General features: G+C 39.3%; 1 protein-coding gene across 1 annotated transcript in view; it reads left to right on the forward strand.

Moving 5' to 3' along the window:
* GABBR2 (gamma-aminobutyric acid type B receptor subunit 2) overlaps positions 1 to 25,650 on the forward strand; it is an 850,065-nt gene that overhangs the window by 425,917 nt on the left and 398,498 nt on the right. Inside the window, exon 3 of the mRNA XM_036741052.1 lies at positions 5,005 to 5,175. Coding sequence (XP_036596947.1) covers positions 5,005 to 5,175 — 171 coding nt within the window. The remainder of the gene's footprint in view (positions 1 to 5,004; positions 5,176 to 25,650) is intronic.

Raw genomic sequence — 25,650 nt, forward strand, 5'->3', positions numbered from 1 at the left:
GCTTCCCCAGTCTCACTTAACTCTCATGCCTTCTCCCTGTTAATTATTTCCTATTTGTCCTATACATAGATTGTTTTGTATATATTTGTTTGCATGTTGTCTCCCCAACTAGACTGTAAGTTCCTTGAGGGCAGGGGCTGTCTTTTGCCTCTTTCTGTATCTTCAGTGCTTAGCATGGTGCCTGGCACACAGTAGGCACTCAATAAATGTTTATCGATCTATTGATTGAAGCCTAACCTTGAGATAGCAGAAACATAAGCTACTAGTTGATTTCAAAGATAAAATGGCCATAGCACAGACTGTTGGTGGATGAAAGTCATGACAAATCAGTTTCTGCCTCCTTCATCTGCATAAGATGTGAAGTTTCTCGGGCCAACCATGAAGATATCCCACACTTCATGTGAGATGATGTGGTGACAGCAGTTAAAAGGATGCCAAGTAGAGAGTGCCCAGGAAATGATAGAATCTGTCCTGAGTGCCTTAAGGTGGGTGGAGACATGGTATGGGCAAACTCACAGAAAGGTTCATATGCTGCTATCTTAACAGCCAGATCCCCCGGGGAACAGAATGTTTCAGAAATAAGGTGACCCGGAAAATCTCAGTAGTTATCACCCTATCAGCCATCAGCCTTTTTTCATAAAGCTGCCAGTTCTGTCACATTGAGACAGACTTTAGAACCTCCACTAGTCACGAGCAAACAGGTTTGTTCCCAACTTTTCAACAATTGGTCACATACTATGTAATCCTCAAGCCTCTAGAAAAGCAAATGATATCAAGTCCCCTTTCTAGTCACTGGAAACTGTAGTAGTGATGATCCCATGGTGTGAGGATGGATTAAACTTGTTATACATCGACATCCTTGAAGAGATTAACACTGGATGGAGAGCAGTAGTCAACCTATTTCGAGAGCAATGCCAGGTCAAATTTACAGAGAGGGAAATAGTCTTCCCAAAACTGTTGGCTACTACCTTGGAGATATTGTTCCAGCATTTGATTGGAAAAAATTGAATCCAGATTGATGTCAACTACCTTATCATACAGTTAATTTTTGTAATAATAATAGTATTTATATAGTGCTTTAAGGTCTGCAAAGCAGTCTACAAATGTTATCTCATTACAAATATCATCACATTATAACCATTAAAAATGTTATCAAATTAGAATATTATCAATATTACAATTCTCACTACAAATATTTCTCAAATGTCATTTCTTCTCATAAAAATCCTAGGAGTTAGTTGCTATTATTAAATATTTTACAGAGGAAGAAACTGAGGGAAAGGAAAGTTAAGTGACTTGTCCAGGGTCACATAGCCAGTAAGTGTCTGAGACTGGATTTAAAATCAAGTTGTCTTTGTGTAGATATTTGTATTTTGTTTAAAAATGCTGTTCTAGTGCTCTAAGAAAAGTCACAGCAGCAAAAGAAGGCATACAGGCTGATTGGCATTGGAGTAAGCATTAATAAAACAAAATGGATATGCTAAGAACACTACTTCCACTACACCGTGCATGAAAGTCACCTAGAACTAAGTTTCTCTCAATCTTCGATAGGATAACTTTGGTCAGACAACACAGATAGAGAATGGGTATAGAACATAAAGCATCCTGAATCACTTACACAAAGCAGCCTGAATTACTCTCACCCAATGGCCACTGATGAAGCGCCCTACATGGGAAAGGGCAAAAATGTTCAACATCTCCATGCTGCCTAGGCTGACGTGTGTCCTGCAGCACTGGTCCTCAATGGAAAGTGAAGGGCAGAAGCTTACAGCTGTCCAGTGGGAAATGGAAAAGTCAATGGGCACAGTCTCCTTGACTGATCATCTGACAAATAAAGAGTTCTACAATAGGTTAAGGGTAGCAGGATATGCTGGAGATAGTACCAATTGATCCTGGGCAGGTCATCTATCAAGAACAATGAACAACACAAAGACCACGGTAGAAAGAGCACTGGATTTGGAGTCAGAAGGCCTGAGTCCAAACCCCATCTTTGTGTCTTACTATGTTACTGAACTTGCCAACTCACATACACTTTCTGTGATACACTTTCCAGGGGCAGCTAGGTGACACAATGGATAGAGTGCTGGGCCTGGAGTCAGGAAGACTCATCTTTCTGAGTTCAAATCCGGCCTCAGATGCTTACTAGCTGTGTGACTCTGGGCAAGCCACTTTACTCTGTTTGCCTCAGTTTCTTCATCTGTAAACGAGCTGGAGAAGGAAATAGCAAACCACTCCAACATCTTTGCTAAGAAAACTCCTAATGGGGTCACAAAGAGTTAGACATGACTGAAACATGATGAAACTGAACAAGAAGAAGAAGATGAACTTCCCATATCTATAAAATGATGGTAGTGGGAAGAGGCGGACTTGAGAACCTCTACAATCCCTTCCAGCCCTACCTCTATAATCCCATGTAGAATGGATTTCATAGGACCATAAACATCCACTAATGTCAGAAACTCCTAAGATGAACCAGTGATGTGATTTGTTCATCTAGAATTTAAAACAGCAAACAGGAACCATACGTGAAACTCTCTTACTCTAATTGGGTTGATTGAAGATACATATGAATAAATGAATGAACAAATGAGTGAATGATGATGATGATGATGATGATGATGATGATGGTGACTATAGTAGCAAGTTTTTATATAATACTTTGAAGTTTGGAAAGTGCTTTATTTGTTATCTTCTGCGATCCTCACAACTATGGGAAGTAGGCGTTATCATTATCCCCGTTTCACAGATGAGGGAACTGAGGCAAACAGAGGTTAAGTGACTTTCCAAGGGTTACACAACTTAGTGTCTGAGGCAGGTTTTATACTCAGGACTTCTGTGTACTCTTCCACCTAGATTCTGGATAATGAACAAAAGAAAGAGATAATACAAACCTGGCAGTGATAATGCAAAGGAGGAAACAGATGTGTAAGGCATTAAAAGCATGGAACTGACAAGATTTAAGTTACTGATTAGATGGGGAATGAGGGAAAGTCAAGAGTCAAAGATGACTTCAATTTTTGAGTCTAGGGAAATGACTGTCATTAACAGAAACATGCAAGTCACTAAAAGGTTTTGAGAGGAGGGGAAGATGAGTTCAATTTAGGACATATTGAATTTAAGGTGTTTGTGATGCCTTGGAATGGAGGTATCTTCAGAAATTTTGGTCACGTTCAGAAGAAGAGGTATGGATTTGGTAATTATCAGCATAAAGGCAACATTTAAAGCCATAGGAGCAAATTAAGATGACAGTGGAGTGTCAAGAGAAAAGAGGCCCATGGATAGTAATGGGAAGGGTGGGCGGAGGCACTATGGACCTAACAAAGGAAACAGGGGAAAATAATGATGAGATACATAAAAGGAAAACAAGGCAAATAAATTTATCAAGGAACCAAGAGGGCAGAAAAGTTGAAGAAAGAGGAAAGTGGTCAACAGTATTAGATGCTGCAGAGAACACAGGAAGGATAAGAACTAAGAAAATGTCCTTTAATTTTGTGATAAGGATACCCTTGGTGACCTTGGAGGAAACAGTTTCAATAGAATCATGGGGATGGGAGCCAGACTGCAAAGGGTTAAGGTATAAGAAGATGGAGAAGTGGAAGCCACAACTAGATTTTTTCTTCCTTAAAGTTTGGCATTGAATTGTGCAGTGAGAAGTAAGATTCTAGCTTGAAGAGGTAGCATGGTTGAGGACAGGATGTTTGTTTTTAGAAACAGCTAGACCTGAACATGTTTATAGACAGGAAAAAGAATTGAGGGAAAGGTAGAGATTGAAGATGCAAGAATAAAAAGTGAATGATTGATGGAAAAGGGTTCAGGAGAGGCTTACCTGAAAGAGTTAATATTACAAAGAAGGATGGATACTCTTCCAGTAACAGGGATTCCAGTAGAGTTGGAAAAGACCTCAACAATCAAATAACCAATGAATAAGTATTTATTAAGTATCTACCATGCACCAGGCACCGTACTAAGCACAGAGGATACAAAGACAGAAATGAAACAATTCCTGCCCTCAGGGAGCTTATATTCTATTACCTATTCCAACCTCCTCATTTTTTGCAGGTGAGGAAACAGGACCAGAATGGGGAGAAGTGATTTACCTAAGGTCAGACAGGCAGTAAATAGCAGAGCCAAGAGTCGACCTCAGGTTCTCTGACTCCCTATCAAGCACTTTTCCTGCCACACTGAGGGAAGGATAAGTCGCAGTCGAATTTTGAAGTGTAGAAGAGGAGACTTCAGGGAGTTCATCAAATGGACCCAGTCTTCTCAGCAAACTAGGAAGCAAGGTTATCCCTTGAAAATCATCCAACTTTTGGAGGTTTGGGAAAAGTAGAAAACATTCGATATAGTCACTGCGGGGAATGAGATAAGAAGTCACCCGGAGATGAATAAAAGGATTGCTGGAGTGGTGAAGGCCACGCTGAGCTTCAATCTTGTAGCAGAATTTGAAGCAGCCCCAGCCAGCACAGTTTTGTGACTTTCTCCAACAGCTCTTAATAGACTGGAAAGAGGAGGAAAGAAATCAAAGAGTAGAATTTGGCTAAGTATGAAAATTAGCCAGGAGATGATGAACTTTGTCAAGTTAAAAACAGCTCTCCAAATATTTTTCCTTCTTTGTGTTTGATTAAAGTCCTCCTATGCCTTTTGACCTCAAGGAACTAAGGCCCTTAGTCTATTGTGTCATGAGATCAGGCTGAATAGAATTATACTTGGAGTAGAAAAAAGCACGGGTCTTAAAGTCAGAAGATCTGGTCCAGCTCCTACTCCTGATTTTTAGTAGCTGCGTGACCATCTCCAAAGTCACTTCTCTGAGCCTCAGTTTCCTCATCTGTAAAAAAGGGATAAAAATACTTGCTCTGCCTACCTCATGAAACTATTGTGAGGGAAACAGGCTGAAAATCTTACAGTGCAAAAGAATAATAGTAGTGTTATCCTAGCTCTTAAGCTGAATATAGCTGCTTTGAGCTCATCCTAAGAGAAATATTTTCTGATTTCTTTTTTTTCCAGCTTTCATTCGCAGCTACCACACCAGTCCTAGCTGATAAGAAAAAATATCCTTATTTCTTCCGAACTGTACCATCAGATAATGCTGTCAATCCTGCAATTTTGAAGTTGTTAAAATATTACCAGTGGAAACGCGTGGGAACCCTAACCCAGGACATCCAAAGATTTTCTGAGGTAAGATCCTTTTAGTGAGACTTATGGATTCTTGTCTCAAAAAATGTTTTATCAGTTTTTTACCCTAAGGTCAGTAGTATGGCCTAATTTAGGTGACCTTCTAATACAAAGTGTGCATGTGTGTGTGTGTTGTCTTAGAATATTTACTAGATTAAGTTAAGCTCCTGGATTATTTCTTCTCCAAAAAGAAAAGAGTTGAGGAATTAACTGGTGACTGTTACCAGTGAAAACTGAAAAATTAAGATAATTGAAGATGAAAAAAAATCCTGCCTTCAATTGCACTTTTTGTGATTCTGAATTATTTAGATAATTATAACACTCCAATTCACTTTACCTTTGCTACCCACAACATTGCAATTGTTTAGAACCACTAGCTTCCTCTTTGTAGAAGTGGGGGACCATGGGTGTGGAACACTATATGTAATGTCAGTTTTTTTTAATATGCTGGTTGGTTTTGATGAATTTTTTTCTTCCTCTTTTTCACTCTTCATTGTAAGGCATAGATCTCTGGGAGGGAATTGGGGTTATAATACAGTGGGAAATAAGGTGATATGAAAACAAATCAACAAAAATTCACATAAAAAACAAAAATATCTCTAGCCTTCACTAGAAGAAGATGCTAAGTGAATGCTTCCTCTAACAAGAAAATATCAAGATTTGTAATCAGGAGGTCACCACATATTTCTATTTCTAGCAACGCATAAAACATAAATCTCCCCTTCTCATTGTTTTCCCACATGTGATAATGGTACTTAGATGAGCTAAGGAAAGACTGACCTATGTGGAACAGCCCAAGAAAAGATAAAAACTCAAGCTTAGAAAAATTTGAGAATGGCTGCCATGATTTTTTTGAAAAAATGAAGTGGAAGAAAAAGCAAAGAAAAGTTCATACTTCTATTTGAAAAGAGAATGGACTTTTTTTTACCTAGATATGTGATTCACACAATATGGGGAATTGTCACTGTGGAAATTCCTTCACCAATGTAGAAAGGCAACTCACCAGTAGCTTATAGTCTTAGAGAATCATTTGACTTTTCCATGGCCAAAGAGCTAATATGTGTGAAAGGTAGGAGTTGAACTCAGATCTTCATGATTTCAAGGCCAACTCTTTATCCACTATATCTCACATTGTCTCTAAAAATAGACTAATAGGCCATTTTATTTTTAATACATATGGAAGGGCAGTTATGGTAAGATTGGAAAAGTACTGAATGGGAAGATAAGAGATCTAAAATCTAAAGTCCCAATTTTTCTACTAATTAGCTTTGCGACCATGGGGCAAATGAGTTACCACTAAACACTCTTTTGATCATACATTTAGAGCTTGAAAAGACCTTAGAAGACAGCTAGTTAGCACAGTGAGTAGAGCACTGGACTTGGAATCAGGGAAACAAAATCAAATCCAACCTTAGACTCTAGGTGTGTGACCTTGGGCAAGTCACTTAACCTCTCCTGGCCTTAGTTTCCTCATCTGTAAAATTAGATAGCTAATTTTACAGGTTTACAAAGACAATCTTTGTAAAGTGCTCTGCAAATCTTAAAGCACTGTGTAGATGCTATCCATTATCATCATCATTATTATTACTTTTATCATTATAACCCAACTCCCTTGTTTCACAGCTAAGCGTTTTGTCCAAAGTCACAAAGGTCATGAGCAGCAGAGCCACAATTCAGATCCAAATTATCTGGCTCCTCCTCTGGCACTCTTCACTACATCACCTTCTAACATCCCTTCTAGACCTAACATTCTATAATTTTAGATACGTCAAAAGGATGAGAGATGCCCTGTGACATCCTGGGTGTCAGAAGACATGAATTCTACTCTCAACTTTGCCACCTACCAATTGTATATATGAATATAGGCAAGGGATTTAACTCCCTTTAACCAATTTCCTCTTCCGTAAAATGGAGATCCTAACGTCTGGCCTACCTACATTGCTAGAATGCCACATAAGAGTCAAAGGAGATAATAGATGTAAAATGTTTTGGAAACTATAGAGTGCTCCATCTAGGTCCCGATTAGTGCAAATAATGAATCTCCTGAAGCGGTCACATATTCGAATTGGCACTGCGTATTTCCACTGGGCTGGAAACAGTTACCATGTCTTACATAAGTATAATTTCAAATAATACAAATTCAAATTCATGGAATCACTTCAGGGGATTCATTTGTTATTTGCACTAATTGAGGCATAGCTAGCACATATTTGTAAAGTAGTATTCATTGGAATAAAGTGTTGATCATATCACTACCACTGGTATTAGCGTGCCTTTGTGTTTCTCGACTCCCTGGAAGGCAAGAAGGGGTCAGACAACGTGAACTTGCTCCCACAGTAGGATTGACTCATCATCAGCTGATAAGGAGGCTCCTGTCAGGAAAGCCATTATTCTATAGGAAAAAAAGAAAAAGAAAAGTTTGGGGTTTTTTCAAATGCCAAATAAGAAAGAGTAGAATTATTTCCTACCTTACTGAATTGTTACTCAATAATGTTGGAGGTACTTCTTCATTTCCAGCCAAAGCATTTCTCCATGGCCACATAGACGCAAGCTAAATAGAGCCTGGTTGACTATTGGGAGATCAGAAAACTTCGTACTTTCTGTGTTGGTGCAAAGATAATCAATCAATCATAATCATAATTACACATATATAGCTATTTCAGGGGCACCATCTTATTTGATTCCAGTAACCTGTGAGGCAAGCATGGCTGATGTAGAAGGTGAAATCTCAAAGAGGAAAAGCAATATACCCAAAGTCATGCAGTAAAGATGAGGGAGAGAGAGAGACAGAGAGAGAGAGAGAGATGAAGGAAGGGAGGAGGGAGGAAGGAAGGAAAGAAGGAAGGAAGGAAGGAAGAAAGGAAGGAAAGAGGGAAGGAGGGAAGGAAGGAAGGAAGGAGGAAGGAAGAAAGGAGGGAAGGAAGGATGGAAAGAAGGATGGAAGGATGGAAGGATGGAAGGAAGGAGGGAAGGATGGAAGGAAGGATGGAAGGAAGGAAAGATGGAAGGAAGGAAGGAGGGAGGGAAGGAAGCAGAAAGGAAGGGAGGAGGGAAGGAGAAAAGGAGAAAATTTATCAAAAACTTACTTATTCTAGGCACTCTGCTAAGCACAGGAGCTATAAATGTTCTCAAGGAGCTTCCATTCTAGTTAGAGAAGACCACATATGCTCTGAAGAGCAGCGAGGTGACAATGTATATAACCTGTCATAGAGATAGACAAAAATGGAGACTAGATCTGGAATATAAGGCTGAATGTCACCAATCAGAACTCAGAATAGTTCCAGGCCTTATAACTCCTCACTCAGCACACTTCACTGACACTGCATCTACTTGAAAGCAGCATGGCATTGTGGAGTCAGGAAGTCCTGGATTCAAATGCTGTCTCAGATACTTTCTAACTATGTGACCCTGGGAAAGTCATTCTGTGCCTCAGTTTCTTCACCTAGAAAATAAAGGGGCTGGATTCAATGACCTCTAAGATCCTTTCCACTCTAAATCTATGCTCCTATAATACTATACCCAAGTAAATGTTGAAAAACTCTGTAAATATACATGTCTACCCGGCTTCCTCCGAGTGCTTGGTTAGCATTTCCTACTTAGCAGGACTAGGGCTTTTTTTGGTGGGAAGCCTCTTCTCCTTGGGACAGGATGTATTCTAGTGCTATTGCTGGCAAATATTCTGCTTTTAAATCTCAGTCCAGCTGACTCCTCTTAATTCTCCCAGTTCTTGGCAGAATTCCTCCTGATGACTGGGCTTGATCATTGAAAAGCAGATGTTGGAAGCCTTCCAGAAAGTAACAGCTTTTCTTGACTGGAAATGAAATTGGATTCTTTTATGAAATTGGTCAGTCGACAAAGTCAAGCTGTTCTACTCCAGGGCACTTAAACAGGAAGAAATGTGAAGTTTAGGGGGGGAATGCCCTTTGACATAGGTTTGATGTCTGAGGGCTGATGTTTTATTTTAGCCTCAGGTGGGCTAAATCACAATTTATCCTGTGTCCTCATGACATTGACTGGCCCAGTTGAAATGCTGGTGAGTTTTCAACCTGGTCTGTGCCCTGGCATTAAATGCCATTAAGAAGGCCTCCCTTAGCATTTGTTCTTGAAAGCCCCAGAGATTCCTCTGGGAATATCCATAAAAGAAAAGGCTATTTTCCTTAGTTGCCCATTTTTCAATCCTTAGAAAGGATTGAAAAGAGGAGAGGAGGAGGAGAAGGAAGAGGAGAAGGAGGAGGAGGAGGAGGAGGAGGAGGAGGAGGAGGAAGAGAAGGAGGAGGAAGATCCTCCACCTGGATATTTCCAAGACCAGTACTATGATCCACATGGAATATGGGAAAGAAAGATGAGAGAAACCTGAGTTATTCCAGACCTGGGATCTACACTGAATAAATCAGAACTCATGGGAAACTCCCTAAATATTTGCATTTCTTGCATACTGTCCATAGGGCAAATTTACATCTGTCTATTGATGTCCTTTAGGGTCTTGGAGTAACTCAGAAGTCAATCATTCAACCAACAACCCTCTACCAAAAAATAACTCACTAAGAAAGTTAACCTTTTCCTTTGTAGACATTCTCAGAGGAGTATCAGAGGCAGCCACTATCTGAGGTTGGATTTTAACTCAGGTCTTCCTGATGGCACGGCTGGTTCTCTACTCACTGTACACCCTCGCTGCCCTGTTACTTTTCAAATCTTAGCTCACATCACTCCTTATATTCCAAATAAAATTCACTTTCTTTAAACATGTTCCACACTTTTCTACTATTGTGCCTTTAATCACATGGGCCAGGAACTATTGTGACTGCTAACTCCTCCCAGTCTGAGGTTTTTTTCCTACTGGGGACTCCCATAATGATATCACTTTTCATTTTTTCTTATCGTCCCCATCCAAATACCTTCCACTGTGTTTCTACTCTCATGTTAATGGACTTCTTCACTGGTATGCGCAGAAAGTGTGAGAATTTTTAAAATAGTGATACTCTCTTTTGCATGTGACTTGTGTAATACTGTTAATTTATAGCCACGCCTCTTGTTTAAAGCACTCCCCTCCCCTCCCTTTCTCTGAAAACTGCTCCTCTGGAACAAAGCATACCCTTCAATACCAGCCATGATCCCTGTCCCTCCCGGTTTTAGTCATGCTCCTAAGACCATCCTATCCTCTTTGTTTTGGTTATTTAAATTCACCATGTTTGTTATCCACATTCTACACACAGGTAGAATTGTTTCCAACCCATTTCTGTGTAACTTTCACTGAAGAACTGTGAAACATGACATTATATGTCATCTTGCTTTTTATAGATCACATCTGCTGGCCTTCATAGGATGTGGATTCATAGCCTTATCTAGGCATTTTTCTCCCTCCCCCTCAGATTTCAGTCTAAAGGCTTCAAGATCAGGCTGGTGAGTCTCTTGCCAAAAAGGTTTCTCCCGTTCTTGTTGAAACAACCCCCCTTTCCAAACTCTGCCACGACAAAGCACAGTCCACAAAATCACATTCAGCTCTTCAACATCATCTACAGCATTAGCTGTTCACTTTCCAGGTCTTTCTTTCTCTTCCAAATTCATGGCTTCAACTGGCTCTTTATGAATGTGTCCATGCCTGGGTTTGGTATAGAGCTGAGCCTATAATGGTTGAGGTTAAGTAGGTAGACTTGACAGAATTATAGGTTTAGCATAGCACACAGAAAAGAAGGCAATACAGCTGAACTAAGGAAGTATGCACATAGCTACTGTAGCCATTTCGGGAGAAGGCACCAATCTCCCTCTTTTTAAATTTTTAAAATTTTATTCTTTATTTTTCCAATTAACAAGCATTTGTTTTCTCTCTCACCTACCTTCTCTCCCTACCATTAAAAAAAAGAAAGAAAAGAAAAACCTTTGTAACAAATGCACATAGCCAAATTCCAACATTGGTCATATCGAAATATATATCTATGTCTATGTTTAAACATATATTTATATATGTCTATATTATTTTGCATAGTATGCATACTTTTATGCATGCACAAATAATTTATAGATATGATTTAACATATGTATATATAATTTTATGTGTGTATATAAACTTTTATACATATATATAATTTTATACATATGTATATGTATGTATATATATACATATATATAATTTTATACATATGTATATGTATGTATATATACACATATATATAATTTTGTATCTTGAGTTTGCCATTTTCTGCCAAGTGGTAATACACTTCTGGGGTCACTAGGTGGTGCAGTGGATAGGGCACTGACCTGGAGTCAGGAGGACCTGAGTTCAAAATTGATCTTAGACACTAACTGTGTGAACCTGGGCAAGTCACTTAATCCCGCTTGCCTCCGAAAAGAAATAGAGGTAATATACTTCTTCGTTGATTACCTATCAACATAGTTGGTCATTGTGTTGAACAGGGTTCTTAAGTCTAAGTTGTTGGTCTTTACAAATGCTGTTGTTATTGTATAAAAATTGTCCTGGTTTTGTTCACTTTTCTATGAATCAATTCATACAGTTTTCCTGTTTCCCTGAAACTGTCGCCTCCATCATTTCTCATGGCACTGTAGTATTCCATTACATTCATATACCATACTTTGTTCAGCCATTCCCCAAGTGATAGACACCCCCTTAGTTTCCAGGTCTTTGTCACCACATATAGTTGCTATAAGTCTTTTTTCTCTTTCTTTGAACTCTTTGTGATATAGTCCGGTTTTGCTATCTCTAAAGATATGCACAGTGTAGGGATTAAAGGATAATTCCAAATTGCTGAGAATCCAGAATGAACTAGCCTGTCTCTCACAGTGGGATGGCCTGCAGCCAGCACATAGAGCAGAAAAAAGCAGAATTCTCACTGTTGTTGTTTGAGAGCTGGTCTTAATCATGTTGCCTACTTAGAATATGATAACGTTTAAGAGAGAGAAAGATAAACAGGACTTCATTTTGGTAGATCAGTCTGGCTGCTATGGTTATGTGTTCTGGGGTGGGACGGGGTTGGGGGTGGGGTAGAGGTGGTCCCTTTGTGTCTGTGACTGTATTTCCTTCTGTAACCTTCTATGCAGGGCCATGTGCAGACAACACCAAAGATATCAGTAGTTTGTATCACAAGATTGGCCAACGCTACATCATTGAAAACAGCCTATGGTCCCTATCCTACCTCTGAGAGTTTGTTTGTGTCTGGTCTAAGGTTATGGAATCTTGACACACGGGGAGTGAGGGGAGATAGGCAGGTCGTTACAGGTAGCCTTATGAATTTCTCTTCTCTATTTGATGGGTATTTCTATACAAAGATAGACTACCCATCTGCAGAAATACCATTCCCCCACCCTAAAAGTGGGAGGGTGTAGATAGAGCCCTAACTCTAGACTAAAAAGACTTGGGTTCACATCTTGTCTCTGATGTTTGCTACCTAGGCGATCATTAAACCTGCCTAGGCCTGTGTCTTCACCTGTCAGACCAGACAGCCTCTGAGGTACTTTCTGCCTCTATGATCCTATGTCTCACTTTAAGTTCTGACAAACCTGTTCTCTCTCGAGTCCTTTGTATGGCTCCTTGTAGCTGCCCTTCTCCTTTCCAACATATTTTTATAACACGTCACAACAATACAACACGTATCGATTACCTTTTAGTCTGGCTGCTTCCTGAGGATGGATAAGCTGTCTACCAAACACAGAATAGAATGGGTCACTTCGGAGGTTTCCTGGAGCCAGCTAATCCCATGTGTGGTTTGAGGATTCTTGTTCATTTCTTTCACAGAGTAAGATACTTACTCACTCAAGTATCTTGTCATTAGATTTAATGTCCTCCTGAACTCTGAACCTGCAGTCTTCTTTATCACTTATGTCCCCCCCAAACTCTTATAGAACTGTTCATAATCATATACAATAATGATAAAAAAACAAAAATAACTGACATTTATAAAGCATTTTAAGGTTTACAGAATTCTTTATGTATGTTATTTTGGCTTCATAACAGCTCTTTAATGTAGATGCTATTATAATCACTATCGTCATTGTACAAATGGAGAAACTGAGATTTGGGAAGGTTAATTGATTATCCTATTATATAGCTACTAAGGGTCTAAGGCAGGTTTTGAACCCAGGTCTCTCCTACCTATAAGGCCAGGATTCTAGCCACTATATTACACCACTTAGAACTGAAGAGGAAGTGAACTTCAAGATATAGGATTAGCCAGGAAAGATCTTAGTTCTAGCACCTTGTTCCCCTCAAAACTGTTGTTGTTGTTGTCAATCCTTAGTTCTTAAAGAGGACCAATGACACCACTAGAGTGATGTCTCAACTTGTGGATGAATTGAATTTAAATGAGGCAGAGTGACACGAAGCCATCAGCCTCACTTCCTTTTCCAGAGTCATAAAAGTCCAATAGCATGACAAAAGTCAATGTGACAGCTGGTGGCCCAGGATGCAGTGGATGACCTTGGCCTTTTGAAATTAAGGTCTTTGGTTTGGGGAAGAGGTCCAAAGAGCCAACAGAGTCAGAATCATCCTGGTCTTGTATAGAGAAGGCAATGGAAGGTGTAGGTAGCCTGAGTATGGCATAGTTCACATTTCTCAAGCACTTTACAAAATATACAAAGTGTTTTTCCAAAATCAAGCAAGGAAGGTGGCACAATATAATTATCTCCATCTTACAGGAGACAGAGTTGAGACTGCCTAAGGTCACAAAAATAGTAAGCATCAAAACCAGAATTCAAACCATCAGGACCATTAGGGAACTTTTTCACTTTTCTTAATTTGCATGGCCAACTCAAAAAACCTAGAAATATCTCTGTCTGGCACCTCCAAATTACTGGGGCTTTTCTCTCCACTTGCCAGCCTTTGACCCTCGATATTCCCAAAGAGCTTTATGGAAAGAAAGAAAGAAAGAAAGAAAGAAAGAAAGAAAGAAAGAAAGAAAGAAAGAAAGAAAGAAAGAAAGGAGGGAGGGAGGGAGGGAGGAACGAAGGAAGGAAGGAAGGAAGGAAGGAAGGAAGGAAGGAAGGAAGAAAGAAAGAAAGAAAGAAAGAAAGAAAGAAAGAAAGAAAGAAAGAAAGAAAGAAAGAAAGAAAGAAAAACCATCTCATGGTACTTGACCCATTTTTTTTTCCTTTTTCCTTTCATTATAGCAAAACAAAACTCCACTGCTGGTGAAATAGACCCAGCTTAATGGGGATAGACGGATCTTTTATGGTAATTGCTGTTATTATTTTAAATAATTTGTAACATGTTTTAAATAATAAATAAAATAATATTTTTAGATAATAATAAGTTTACTATGAATATGCTAGGAGAATCTTGTTCTCAAAAGAATCTCATTCTCAGGCACCTGCTCCTGGCTTTTTACAAATCTCAGCTAAAATTCCACTTTTTACAGCAAGCTTTCCCAATCTCCCTTAATTCTAATGTCCTGTTGATTACTTGCAAATTATCCTATAAATGACTTGTTTGCACATAGTTGTTTGCATGTCATTTCTGCCATTAGATTGTGAGATCCTCGAGAGAAGGAATTATCTTTTGCCTTTCTTAGTATCCGGAGTGCATAGAACAGTGTCTAGTATACAGCAGGGGCTTAATAAATGCTTGTTGCTTTGACTTTTGAGCTTCCTCAGCTGCAAATTGTCTATAATACTTGCACTGCTTATCTCAAAGGATTATTGCGTGGATGGTGATTTATAAAGTAATACTATCCAACAGTTACATAGCTGTTCAAGACTTCCCAAAGCATTTTGCAGACATCAAATCATTTGATCACCACATTGACTCAGCAAGGAAGCTATATGTAATGATCCCCATTTTGGACATGAGGAAATGAAGCACAGAAAGGTTCAATGACTTGGCCAACTCATGAGAATCTGTTAGGTTTCAATTCGATTCAATTAATTCAATAATATTCAATTCAATTCCATAACCATTTATTAAGTTCCTACAGTGTACCAGGCACTGCACTAAACAATAAGTAAGAGGAAGGCGGTTCCTTCCTTCGAGAAGCTTACAATCTAATGGGTGAAGACATCACACAAAAGTTGAAAAGCGAGTTGGGGAGGACCAGAGGCATCATGTTCCCTGGATTCAAAACTAAGCAGAGCTGCTGATGGGAAATGGACAGCTACCCGGAAAGTTCACATCTGAGCTCTCTATCAAGGGAGGCTTTGGGAGGAGTTTATCGCTCTGCCCTCCAGCCCTCGAATCTGAGGGGAGAGGAACCTGAGGGAGATGAGTTTTAAGGCCAGATCTCCAGACTGTAGGGCTAATGTGATATTCACCATGATACTTTTGCTGCTAAACCTTAACATCTATAGACATGTGAGCTGTAATGGGGTGGGGTTGGGGGTCGGGGAGAAGAGGAGGAAAAAGAGAAGGTGGAAGAGGCTGCATTTGGTTACTGGCATTGTGTTTTAGCTAGTGGCCACACAGTCAGTTGGTTTAGCCATATAGCAAAGCAAATAAGATTTTAATAACAACATTCAGCATTTATCTATATATTTAAGGTTTGCAATGCACTTTACAAATATTAACTCATTTTATCTTCATAACAACCCTCAAAGATAGGTGCTATTATTATCTTCCATTTTCTAGATAAGGAAACAGGCTAGAAAGGCAAGTGACTTGCCCAGGGTCACACAGCTAAGCATCTGAGGCTAGATTTGAACTCAGATTTTCATAACTGTAGGTCCAGCGGTCTATCTCCTGTGTACAACTTTGACCATTTCTTGATGTGTATTTTCTTTTCTTGTGCAGACAGGATTTTGGTGTGTAGCTATTACTGAAGTGACAGGGACAGGCAAAAACTTAGAATATCCTCAGCCAAAGGAACTCCCAAAGTGATGTCGTGTTTAGAGTATTGGACTTAAAATGAGGAAGACATGAGTTCAAATGCTGCCTCGGATACTTCCTAGCTGTGTGACACCAGGAAGTCACATAACTGCTCTCAGTCTCAGTTTCTTCATCTGTAAAACAGGGATAAGAAGACTACCACCTCACAGAATGAGGTAACATATGGAAAGCGCTTTAGAAACTGTACCAGGCTTTATAAATTTGTGTTATTCAAACTAACCCTGGCTAAGGATTAGCATTGTGAGACACTTGGGAGTGATGGTTACTTATGTGAAGGTTTCTGTTTTGGTTTCCTCTTTTCTATAAAACTCCTCTGGAATATTGAGGGTGGCAGGCCAACAAACGGAGGTATCAGCCTCAGTGCATTGGGAGCTCCAGACACATCTCTCTGTATTTCTTGAGCTGGCCACATAAACCAAAAAAAGTTCCCCAGTTTGAATCTTTGAGTCATGGAAGGTTCTGGTGCCAAGTTAGGAGGCCATTCCACAGAAGCATGGAGCAGGGAATCTCATCAGCCCCAGCAGGGTCATCGCACCTCCCTTGGTTAGGGGATGAGGGGCAAAGCGTACATTTTCTCCAAGTGGCCACTGAGTTTGTCTGCAACACCCTATACTCACAGTGACTGTGAAACAGTATCCCTGACCCTTCCTCTGTCCTTAGACATCTGGATGCAGAGGCGCCAGCCATCTCAGGATCTGGGAGACCGAGCATAATCTCTGGTGCTGAACTCTAGAACAATTTATTTTTGAAAGGTTAAAAAAAAATAAAAGATCACATGAGGTATAGCCATTCTAATTGTCTTAAAGTTTCCTCCACAGGGAAAGCTGCAGATTCTAATGCTATCAGAATTCATGTTTAAAGAACCTGCCTGCAAAGAGCTGACCTTTATGGCCTAAAAACATTCAGGAAGCAATGTAGCCTAAAATTCTGTTTTTCTGAGGGCTTCTATACCTGTCAGATATTCCAGATGTCCTATTAAGTCACTGTGAATTCAGAATGTAATATGAGTTAATTGAACCCTAAGGAGATTATCTATCTCTCCTGTTAGATTTCAGCCTTGAGCTGATTGAGTACGATGAGAGGAAGTTTAATTATTTTTGAAATGGAAACCATGGATTAATTTTCTACCAGGTTTAAATTTTGTGTGGCCATAGCTATGATGTTTTGCTAATAACAACGTCAGCTCACGCTTCTCTAGTGCTTTCTATTTTATAAGAAACTTTCCTCACAACACCCCTGAGTGACTGATAGTGCAGTATTATTAACACGCCCATTTCACTGCTAAGGAAAGTGGTTCTCAGAGAGCCGATGAAACTTGTTTGATTAACTGAGTTAGTGAAGTAGTAGTGTCTGCAGTGCAGCCCAGGGCTGCTGATTCCTAAGATCAGGGCTCATTTCATGGCACCCAGGGCTCTGTTTGTGAAATGAGCATTGGGGAAGATTTGTGAATCTTTTCATAGGTTCAAACAGTCTAAAATGGGCCCATGAGGAGAAAATCTTACATTTCTATAGCATCTTAAGGTTTACAAAAAGAGGCAGCACAGTCTAATACAAAGAGAGTCAGTAAGACTTGGATTCCTACCCTACATAAGACATTAGCCCAGGTGACCATGGGCAAGTAAGCCATTTCACTTCTCTGAGATTTATCTGCTACTTAGATGGAATGCATAAATGGGCATGTGCCTGTGTGGATAGATGGATACAGACACATAGAGATGTTTTAGTTATAGCCGTTCTAACTGGCTTGAAGTTTTCTCCATAAGGAAATCTCCAGATTTTAAGGCTACTGGTATTTATATTTAGAGAACCTGCCTGCAGAGAGTGATCTTCATGGTTTAAAAACATTCAGGAAACAATGCAGCCTAAAGACTGTTCTTCGCTGAGGGCCTATGTATCCACATATATTTCTGTGTGTATATATGTGTATGTACGTGTGTGTGTGTATATGTGTACGTGTGCTGAGGGCTTATATGGCCACGTATATTTCTGTGTGTATATGTGAGTATGTATGTGTGTATATAAACATATATATGTGTGTATATATATTATATAAATGCATTTTTTGTTGTTCAGTCATGCTCAATCCTTTGTGACCCCATTTACTGTTTTCTTAGCTGAGATACTAGAGTGGTTTGCCATTTCCTTCTGCATCTCGTTTTGTGGATGAAGAAAGAAACTGAGGCAAACAGGGTTATGTGACTTGCCCAGGGTCACACAGCTAGTAAGTGTCTGAGACCAGACTTTAGCTCAGGAAGATGAGTCTTCCTGACTCCAAGCCCCCAGCACGCCATCCATTGTGCCACTTATCTGCATACATATATGCATGCATACACACACACACACACACACACACACACACACACACACACACATATTTATATATGTATATATGTGGGGGGTTGTTGGGGTTTTTTTTGGAGGGAGAAGGCAAAGCAATTGGGGTTAAGTGGCTTGCCCAAGGTCACACAGCTAGTAAGTATGTCAAGTGTCTGAAGCTGGATTTTAACTCAGGTCCTCCTGATTCCAGGACCTGTGCTCTATTCACTGCGCCACCTAGTTGACCCTCCATACATGTATATATGTATCTATATCTATCTATGCATGCATACAGGCACATACACGTCCATATTTATTTATTTGCTTGTTTATGGGTTTGCCTTCTGTACCGGAAATGGGGGTTCCCATGAAATCATAGATATTTATATCATTAATGTTGTTGTTCAGTGGTTTTTCCAATTGTGTCCGACTCTTTGTGACCCCGTTCCGGGTTTTCTTGGCAGAGATACTGAAGTGGTTTGCCATTTCCTGCTCCAGTTCATTTTACAGATGAGGAAACTGAGCCAAACAGGGTTAACTGACTTGCCCAGGGTCACATAGCTAGTAAGTGTCTGTAGAGACCAGATTTCAACTCAGGAAGATGAGTCTTCCTGATTCCAGGCCAAACAGGCTATCTGCTGTGCCACCTAGCTGCCCACTTATATTGCTAAGATAAATGACACACTTTCTTTATGACAACACTATGAAATAAGCTGTGCAAGTGTTATTATCTAAATTTGACAGAAGAAGACATTGAAACTCACAGAGGTTATGTGATTTGTCCAGGATCACACAGCTAGTAGTTGTTAGAATCAAGATTCACACCTGGGTTTCCAGCCTGCAAAGCAAATCCAGTGGCATTTCCACTGCAGTATACTTTCGCTTCATGTGATGGATGTTGTAAATGATGTGTGAATCTTGTAAAAAAAAAAATTCAGTCATTCTAGGTAAATTCATTGAAAGAAATGGGTTCATGAAGAAACAGTTTGTTGCTCCAACCGTGTTAGTGGTTCTGGGTAACTAACACCACCAACATAGCCTTAGTCCACTAGAATCAAAGCAATACAAGGACCACGACAAACTTAGTAACTGGTTTTCCTGCATCATAATCTTGTGGGTTCTCTTGGTCAGACATGGCCACTACAGTCTCACCGTTTTCAGGGCTGCTCAGCTATAGAATTTTGTTTATTTTCAAAACACTTTTGATATTCAACAACTTGCTTCTTCCTAATTTCCCAATATCCCTGTTACTGTCAAGGGCATCACCATCCCAGTCACCCAGGCTCCAAGCCTAAGTGTTATCTCTAACTCGCCACTTCCTCTCACCCCACTATATTCAATCTATTGATAAGATCTCTTAATTCTATCTTCACCTCTCTTGTATACATCCCCATCTCTCCTCTGACGCTGCCATCTCCCTGGTTTGGGTCCCCATCACCTGCTGGTCAGTCTTCTTGCCTCAAATCTCTCCACATTTGATTCCATTCTCCCCTCCCCTACCAAAGTGACTTTCCTAAACCATGAATCTGACCATGTTATGTCCCTAGTCAATAAACTCCAGTTGTCCCTTCTACTTCCAGGATCGAGCATAAAATTCTCTGTTTGGCTTTTAAATCCTTTCGTAAGGCTTCATAAGCCCTTCATTAGAGACAACTAAGTTGCACAGTGGATAGAACATTCCTGGGCCTGGAGTCAGGAAGACCTAAGTTCAAATCCAGCCTCAGACACTAGCTCTATGACCCTGGACAAGCCATTTAACCTCGTATGCCTCAGTTTCCTTATCCAGAAATAAGGAAAAAATAATACCCACCTCTCAGGATTGTTATAGAGATAAAATTAGATAATTGTAAAGCACTTTGCAAACCTTAAAGTTCTTTTCATCCTTTGTCAACCTGAAAGTTTGAAGGAGGCAAACAAACTTGGTGATATAAAAATTCATATAGTTTATTCCCTTTAAGCTAACTTGTACATGATCACGGAGCCAGACAAAGTATGACTGCCTGAACAAAGAAATGAGAAAGCTTATATACATTATTTTTAGCAGATTCAGCATGCTGCATTACTTCACTTTTATGATCCCCATGTGTGTTTAACCATGATACAACAAAAGAATTTTCCTTAATGGAATAGGTTGTAAATACAATAAGATAAGAGAGTTGACAAAGTGTCAACTGGAATTACAACCCAGGATTTCTGTGTTTAATTTACCATTAACATTCCATAACATAGTATATGCCCATACAATATTAAGATAAGAAAAAGTCACATTATTCAGGATAGCGACTAAGGTTAAGGTCTCACCCTTAATGGCCACAGGCAGAGGAGGAAAGAATGTTCTTAAGTCAGCCAGATCTGGCCTCATTGACATAGGAAGAGTTTACTCAGAAAACAAAGAGGTTGTTTGTTTAAGCTGGTTAATCAGTTCAGTCTCTTCAACTGGTTAATCAGTTCAATCAGTTCAGTCTCTGGTCCTTGAAGTTACAAAAAAAAGATAGTAAATGATATTAATGATCATCACTTTCCAGTCTTCTTATTCACTTGCACTCCTCTTCCTTTACTCTATGATCCAGCAATACAAGCCTTCTTGCTGCTCCTTGCACAAGACACTACATGTCCTGACTTTGTACATTTTCACTGGCCATCCTCCATGCCTTGAATCCCCCCCCCCCTTCACTTCCCTCGATTCCTTCAAGTCTTAGCTAAAATCCCACTTTCTACAAGAAGACTTTCCCTATTCCCCTTTGAGGATGACTTCCAGTTATCCTGCCTATATCTTGCTCATAGTTGCTTGCATATTGTCTCCTTTAGATCACAAGCTCCTTCAGAGCAGGGGCTGTTGTTGTTCACCTTTCTTTGTCTCCCTAGCATATCATAGGTGCTTAGTAAATGCTTCTTGACTTGACACAACAGCCCAATGAGGGTGATAATGTAAGCAAGCAATCATTTTACAGATAATGAAGCTGAGAATCTAAGAGGTTGAGAGACTTTAATTCAAGCTACTAATGCAAGAAGAAAAGAAGAAAAGAACAGAGAACAGACAAAGAAACAAACATCTACAGGGATGGCATTTCTTATAGAAGCATAGACCTCCTCTGTGTATCTGTGGCCCAGCTGTTCTTCTGTCTTCTTTAGAGCCATTTCTATTTCTTCATGAGCATACTGGGAGCTGATGTTTAATTGATATAAAGCAGTAACTGCAACAAGGAAGCCAAAAGAAACTAGCCAGCAAACAGTGCATCTACTTGCCAAGTAGAAATGACAGTAGAGGAGGGGCACATTGGTTTAGAATACACAAGTTTATTTTTGTAGTCTTATGGAGAAGGGTGGTGAAAGATTATGAAGAGCGTCACCTCATGAAAGGGCAAGAAATAACAGGGGTTAGCTTAAGGTCTGATTAAGTTAGATCATTCCAAGAGCATTTAAAGGTAACACTGAGGACAACCACAGACTTTCAGAAAATAACAACGTTTATATATCAAACTATCTTCTTCAATAATGATGGAATTATATCAGAGTCCCTACTACACTTCATGAAGAAGTAGAATAAAAGGACAAAAATGAACTGCTGGACTACATGTCCTGCATGGCATCCAGTTTGGAGGGGGGGCATCCAGCAATCTATTCTCAAGATACCTAAATGACAGGAGATATGGAATACCTGGAAGAAATCATGGCTGGTATTACTTCCCCTAAAAAAGAGGCTCTCAATACATTCTGACCCATATATCTATTTTCTCACCTGTACAAACTCTTTATGAGAATGATACACCTACATACTAAGGGTATTCTCAACGAATTATGAGATAGCAACAGGTAAGCTTTCACAAATCACATCGTTACAGTCACATAATTGATTGTAAAATACAAAGAACATAAGATCACATTGTGTTTATTGTTGTCTATAGAAAAGCATTTGATTTAGTAGAGCAAAATTCAGCCTTAAAGGCTGTAACAAGGTGTTTCTCGTGTATATGTTAATATCATACAAAATTCCATGATAGGTATAAAAATAACTTTTGGCAATGCCTCTCTCATTATTAACATCAAGTCACTTGTGAAACAGGAAGATTTATGCTTGCCAAAAGTATTAACAATTGTCATGGAGGACACTCAGCTCAAAATCCTAATAAAATAGGGATTCCTAGAAGTAAGAAGGTCCTCAGGAACTCCTGTTTGCAGTTGGCATTTATGCTGATAGCATCAAGCTTTGATTGTGAATGAGACAGAAGTTTGGCACCTAACAATCCACACAGGAAAATCAAGTTGGTGAAGAATGCCTATAGAAAACCCATATAACCATTTGATCAGTACTTTTATCTTAGATCAGTGCTGCAGATGGATGATGGACTGGGCCCAAAATTAAACAGAAAAAAGAGAATGGGCTAGATTGCATCTGGGAAATTGCACAGTATTTTCAGCAACCCCAGATTTCTCCCTGAAACAACAATACCTCTTTTTAACACCAGTAAACTTCCATCGATGGTATATGGCTGCAAAACGATCTCTTAAGAAACACAATTGTGCATGTGATAAAGCACAACAGAGAGCTATAGAATGGGCACAAATAGGCTCCAGCATATTACCAACAGGTAATTGCATGAAAGAAATAGTTTAAAAGTTTTCATCAAAGAGATGTATAACTGGAAACCAATATGGGCTGGTCCTATGGGACGAATAAACTATGGTAGATGGACAAATCCTGTGCTATGCCAGCAGCCTGTGACAATAAAAGACCTACAGGAAGTCCCCAAGTACATTGGATAAACTCCCAACTGAAAGATTTTGACAAGAGTTGTGCAGGACACAGAAGACATAAATGAGCTGGTAAGGTCATGAATCCTCAGGTGGCTGGGGAATAAACATAGAATTTTTGATAAATTGGAAAGAAGCAGCTGTATGTACCATGCGAGGGTGGGGGGGAACCAATTCCTACTTCTCCACTGTGTGTCCCTCCTTTCCCCAGCAGTGGTGACACAGTTGGGGAAGAATCCAGTTGTTTGTTTTCAAAAATAGAAATTATTTTAAAATATTCTAGAGGTTTCGCAAATATGGCTGAATTTGCCCCATATTTCTCTGAAAGATTAAAAAGTTTGGGTAGAATGTTTCTGCTTGAGTATATGCCAATGGAAAGCTCCACAGATGGTATCTAAATGGAAGACAGTATGAAGAGGAAATCTACAGGGTTTAGAGGTGGAAAGAACCTTTCAGGGATCATCTAGGTCCAACTCCACTTTTATGAATGAAGAAGGCACTTGCCCACAGATATATAAGAAGTGGCAGGATCAGAGTTTCAATCAGGTCTTTCTATGTTAATTCTTTGTTTTTTTGGCATCATACCTTCCCCTGGGCATTTAGAAAGGGAGACAGACAATAGAAAGACTGTCCAGTTTGTAAACTAGATTCTACAGGATCACAAATGACTAGCTAGGAAGCCGAAACTTGGTGGGATTACAGCAGTCTTGATTGTAGATGCAGAAATAGGAATGGCAAGCACAGGACCCTCAATTTTTGCATTTGTTGACACTCATACCATCTATGAAAAATATAAACAGAAAGAGTTTTAAAATTTTATATGTAAAAGCAAAGTGACATCACCTGGAATGACAGAAATTTACATGCATTGGTTTTGGTGGGGAGGGGAAACATGATATGTGGTATTCCCAGCTACCATGTACAGCTCAATATATGCTCTGAATCTTAGAAATTTAGAGAGTTTGCTGAGACACTGAAAAGTTAAGTGACTTGCCCTGTCATACAAGATATATATGTGTCCATGTGTGTGTATTTGTGCATGTATATGTGTATGCGTATGTATATGTATGTGTATGTATATGTATATGTGTGTATATGTCTGTGCATGTGTATGTGTGTATATACATGTGTATGTGTGTATGTATATGTATGTGTATGTGTATATGTGTATGTATGTGTATATGTATATGTGTATATATGTCTGTGCATGTGTATGGATGTGTGTATATGCATGTGTATGTGTGTATGTATGTGTATGTGTATGTATGTGTATATGTGTATGTGTATATGTGTGTGTATATGTATGTGTATGTGTATATGTATATGTATATGTGGATGGCTTCTGAGATGCCTTTTCCAATTCTCTGCCTATGATTCTATGATACATATACATATATTCATATATGTGTATATACATGTATGTATAGAGACATATTGTATGACTGATATATACAAATGTGACTAAATTTGTCCCATATTTCTATTGAGAGAGACAGAGAGATAGAGACAGAGACTCAATCCCTATCTTCCTGACTTCAAACTATCTCTCTATCCACTAGGTCAGGTGGCTTCTCTTCATGGCATAAAAAAATTCGTTATATTTGAATGTCATTTCAAGTGAGTTTTGTTTTTAAGGTCAACAAAACAGCTACAAAGTATGTTGCCTGAGGGGCAGCTAGGTGGTACAGTGGATAGAGTTCTGAGCCTGGAGTCAGGAAAACCTGAGTTCAAATTTGACTTCAGGCACTTAACTAGCTGTATGACTGTGAGCAAGTCACTTAACCCTGTTTGTCTCAGTTTCCTCATCTGTAAAATAGCTGGAGAAGGAAATGGCAAACTACTCCACCTTCTCTGCCAAGAAAACCCTAAATGGGGTCAGAAAGACTCAACCAGGACCAACAACAACATGTTGCCAGAAATTGTACCCTTTCTAATCTCTACATTTCCCCTGGGTGCCAACACAATGCTTTGCATAAAATATGTACTTAATTAATTAGGAAAATGGCAGAGGAAGCCTAGGAGGAACAGACCATTTCCTAATGGCATATAAGATACTTCTGGTCATCACAGAACATATTTCTCTATGAAGTAAAATTTCTCCTATGTGGTCAACATATATTGTTCTTCTGTATACTTACTAAATTCACATTCTTGTTTAAGGAAATAATGTGGTACAGTAGAAAAAACGGGTTCTCAATTCAGGGATCCTGGGTTCAAATCCTGCTTCTGATTCTTATGGCCTTTATGACCTTGGACAAATCATTTGGCCTCACTGAACTTCAGTTTCCCTTTGCTGTAAAATGGGAGATTTGGACTAAATCAAAGGTGTCAGACACCCATGTACAACAGCAAAACTTATGAGTCCCTCCTTAACCAGATTAAAATGTAGTTGGGAAATATTTAATAAAATACATAAAAATACAATACAGCATAGATGATGTCAATGTGTGGTTTTCTAAGTCAGTATGCAATCCATAGGAATCGGTTTCTAGTTGAACCTGACACCATTGAACACATGACCTCTGAGATTCCTTTTCCAGCTCTCAGCCTATGATTCTATGATACTAGGACTTGTCATCTCACTG

Source organism: Trichosurus vulpecula, chromosome 1 (genome assembly GCF_011100635.1).
Source record: "Trichosurus vulpecula isolate mTriVul1 chromosome 1, mTriVul1.pri, whole genome shotgun sequence".
Classification (NCBI taxonomy): domain Eukaryota; kingdom Metazoa; phylum Chordata; class Mammalia; order Diprotodontia; family Phalangeridae; genus Trichosurus; species Trichosurus vulpecula.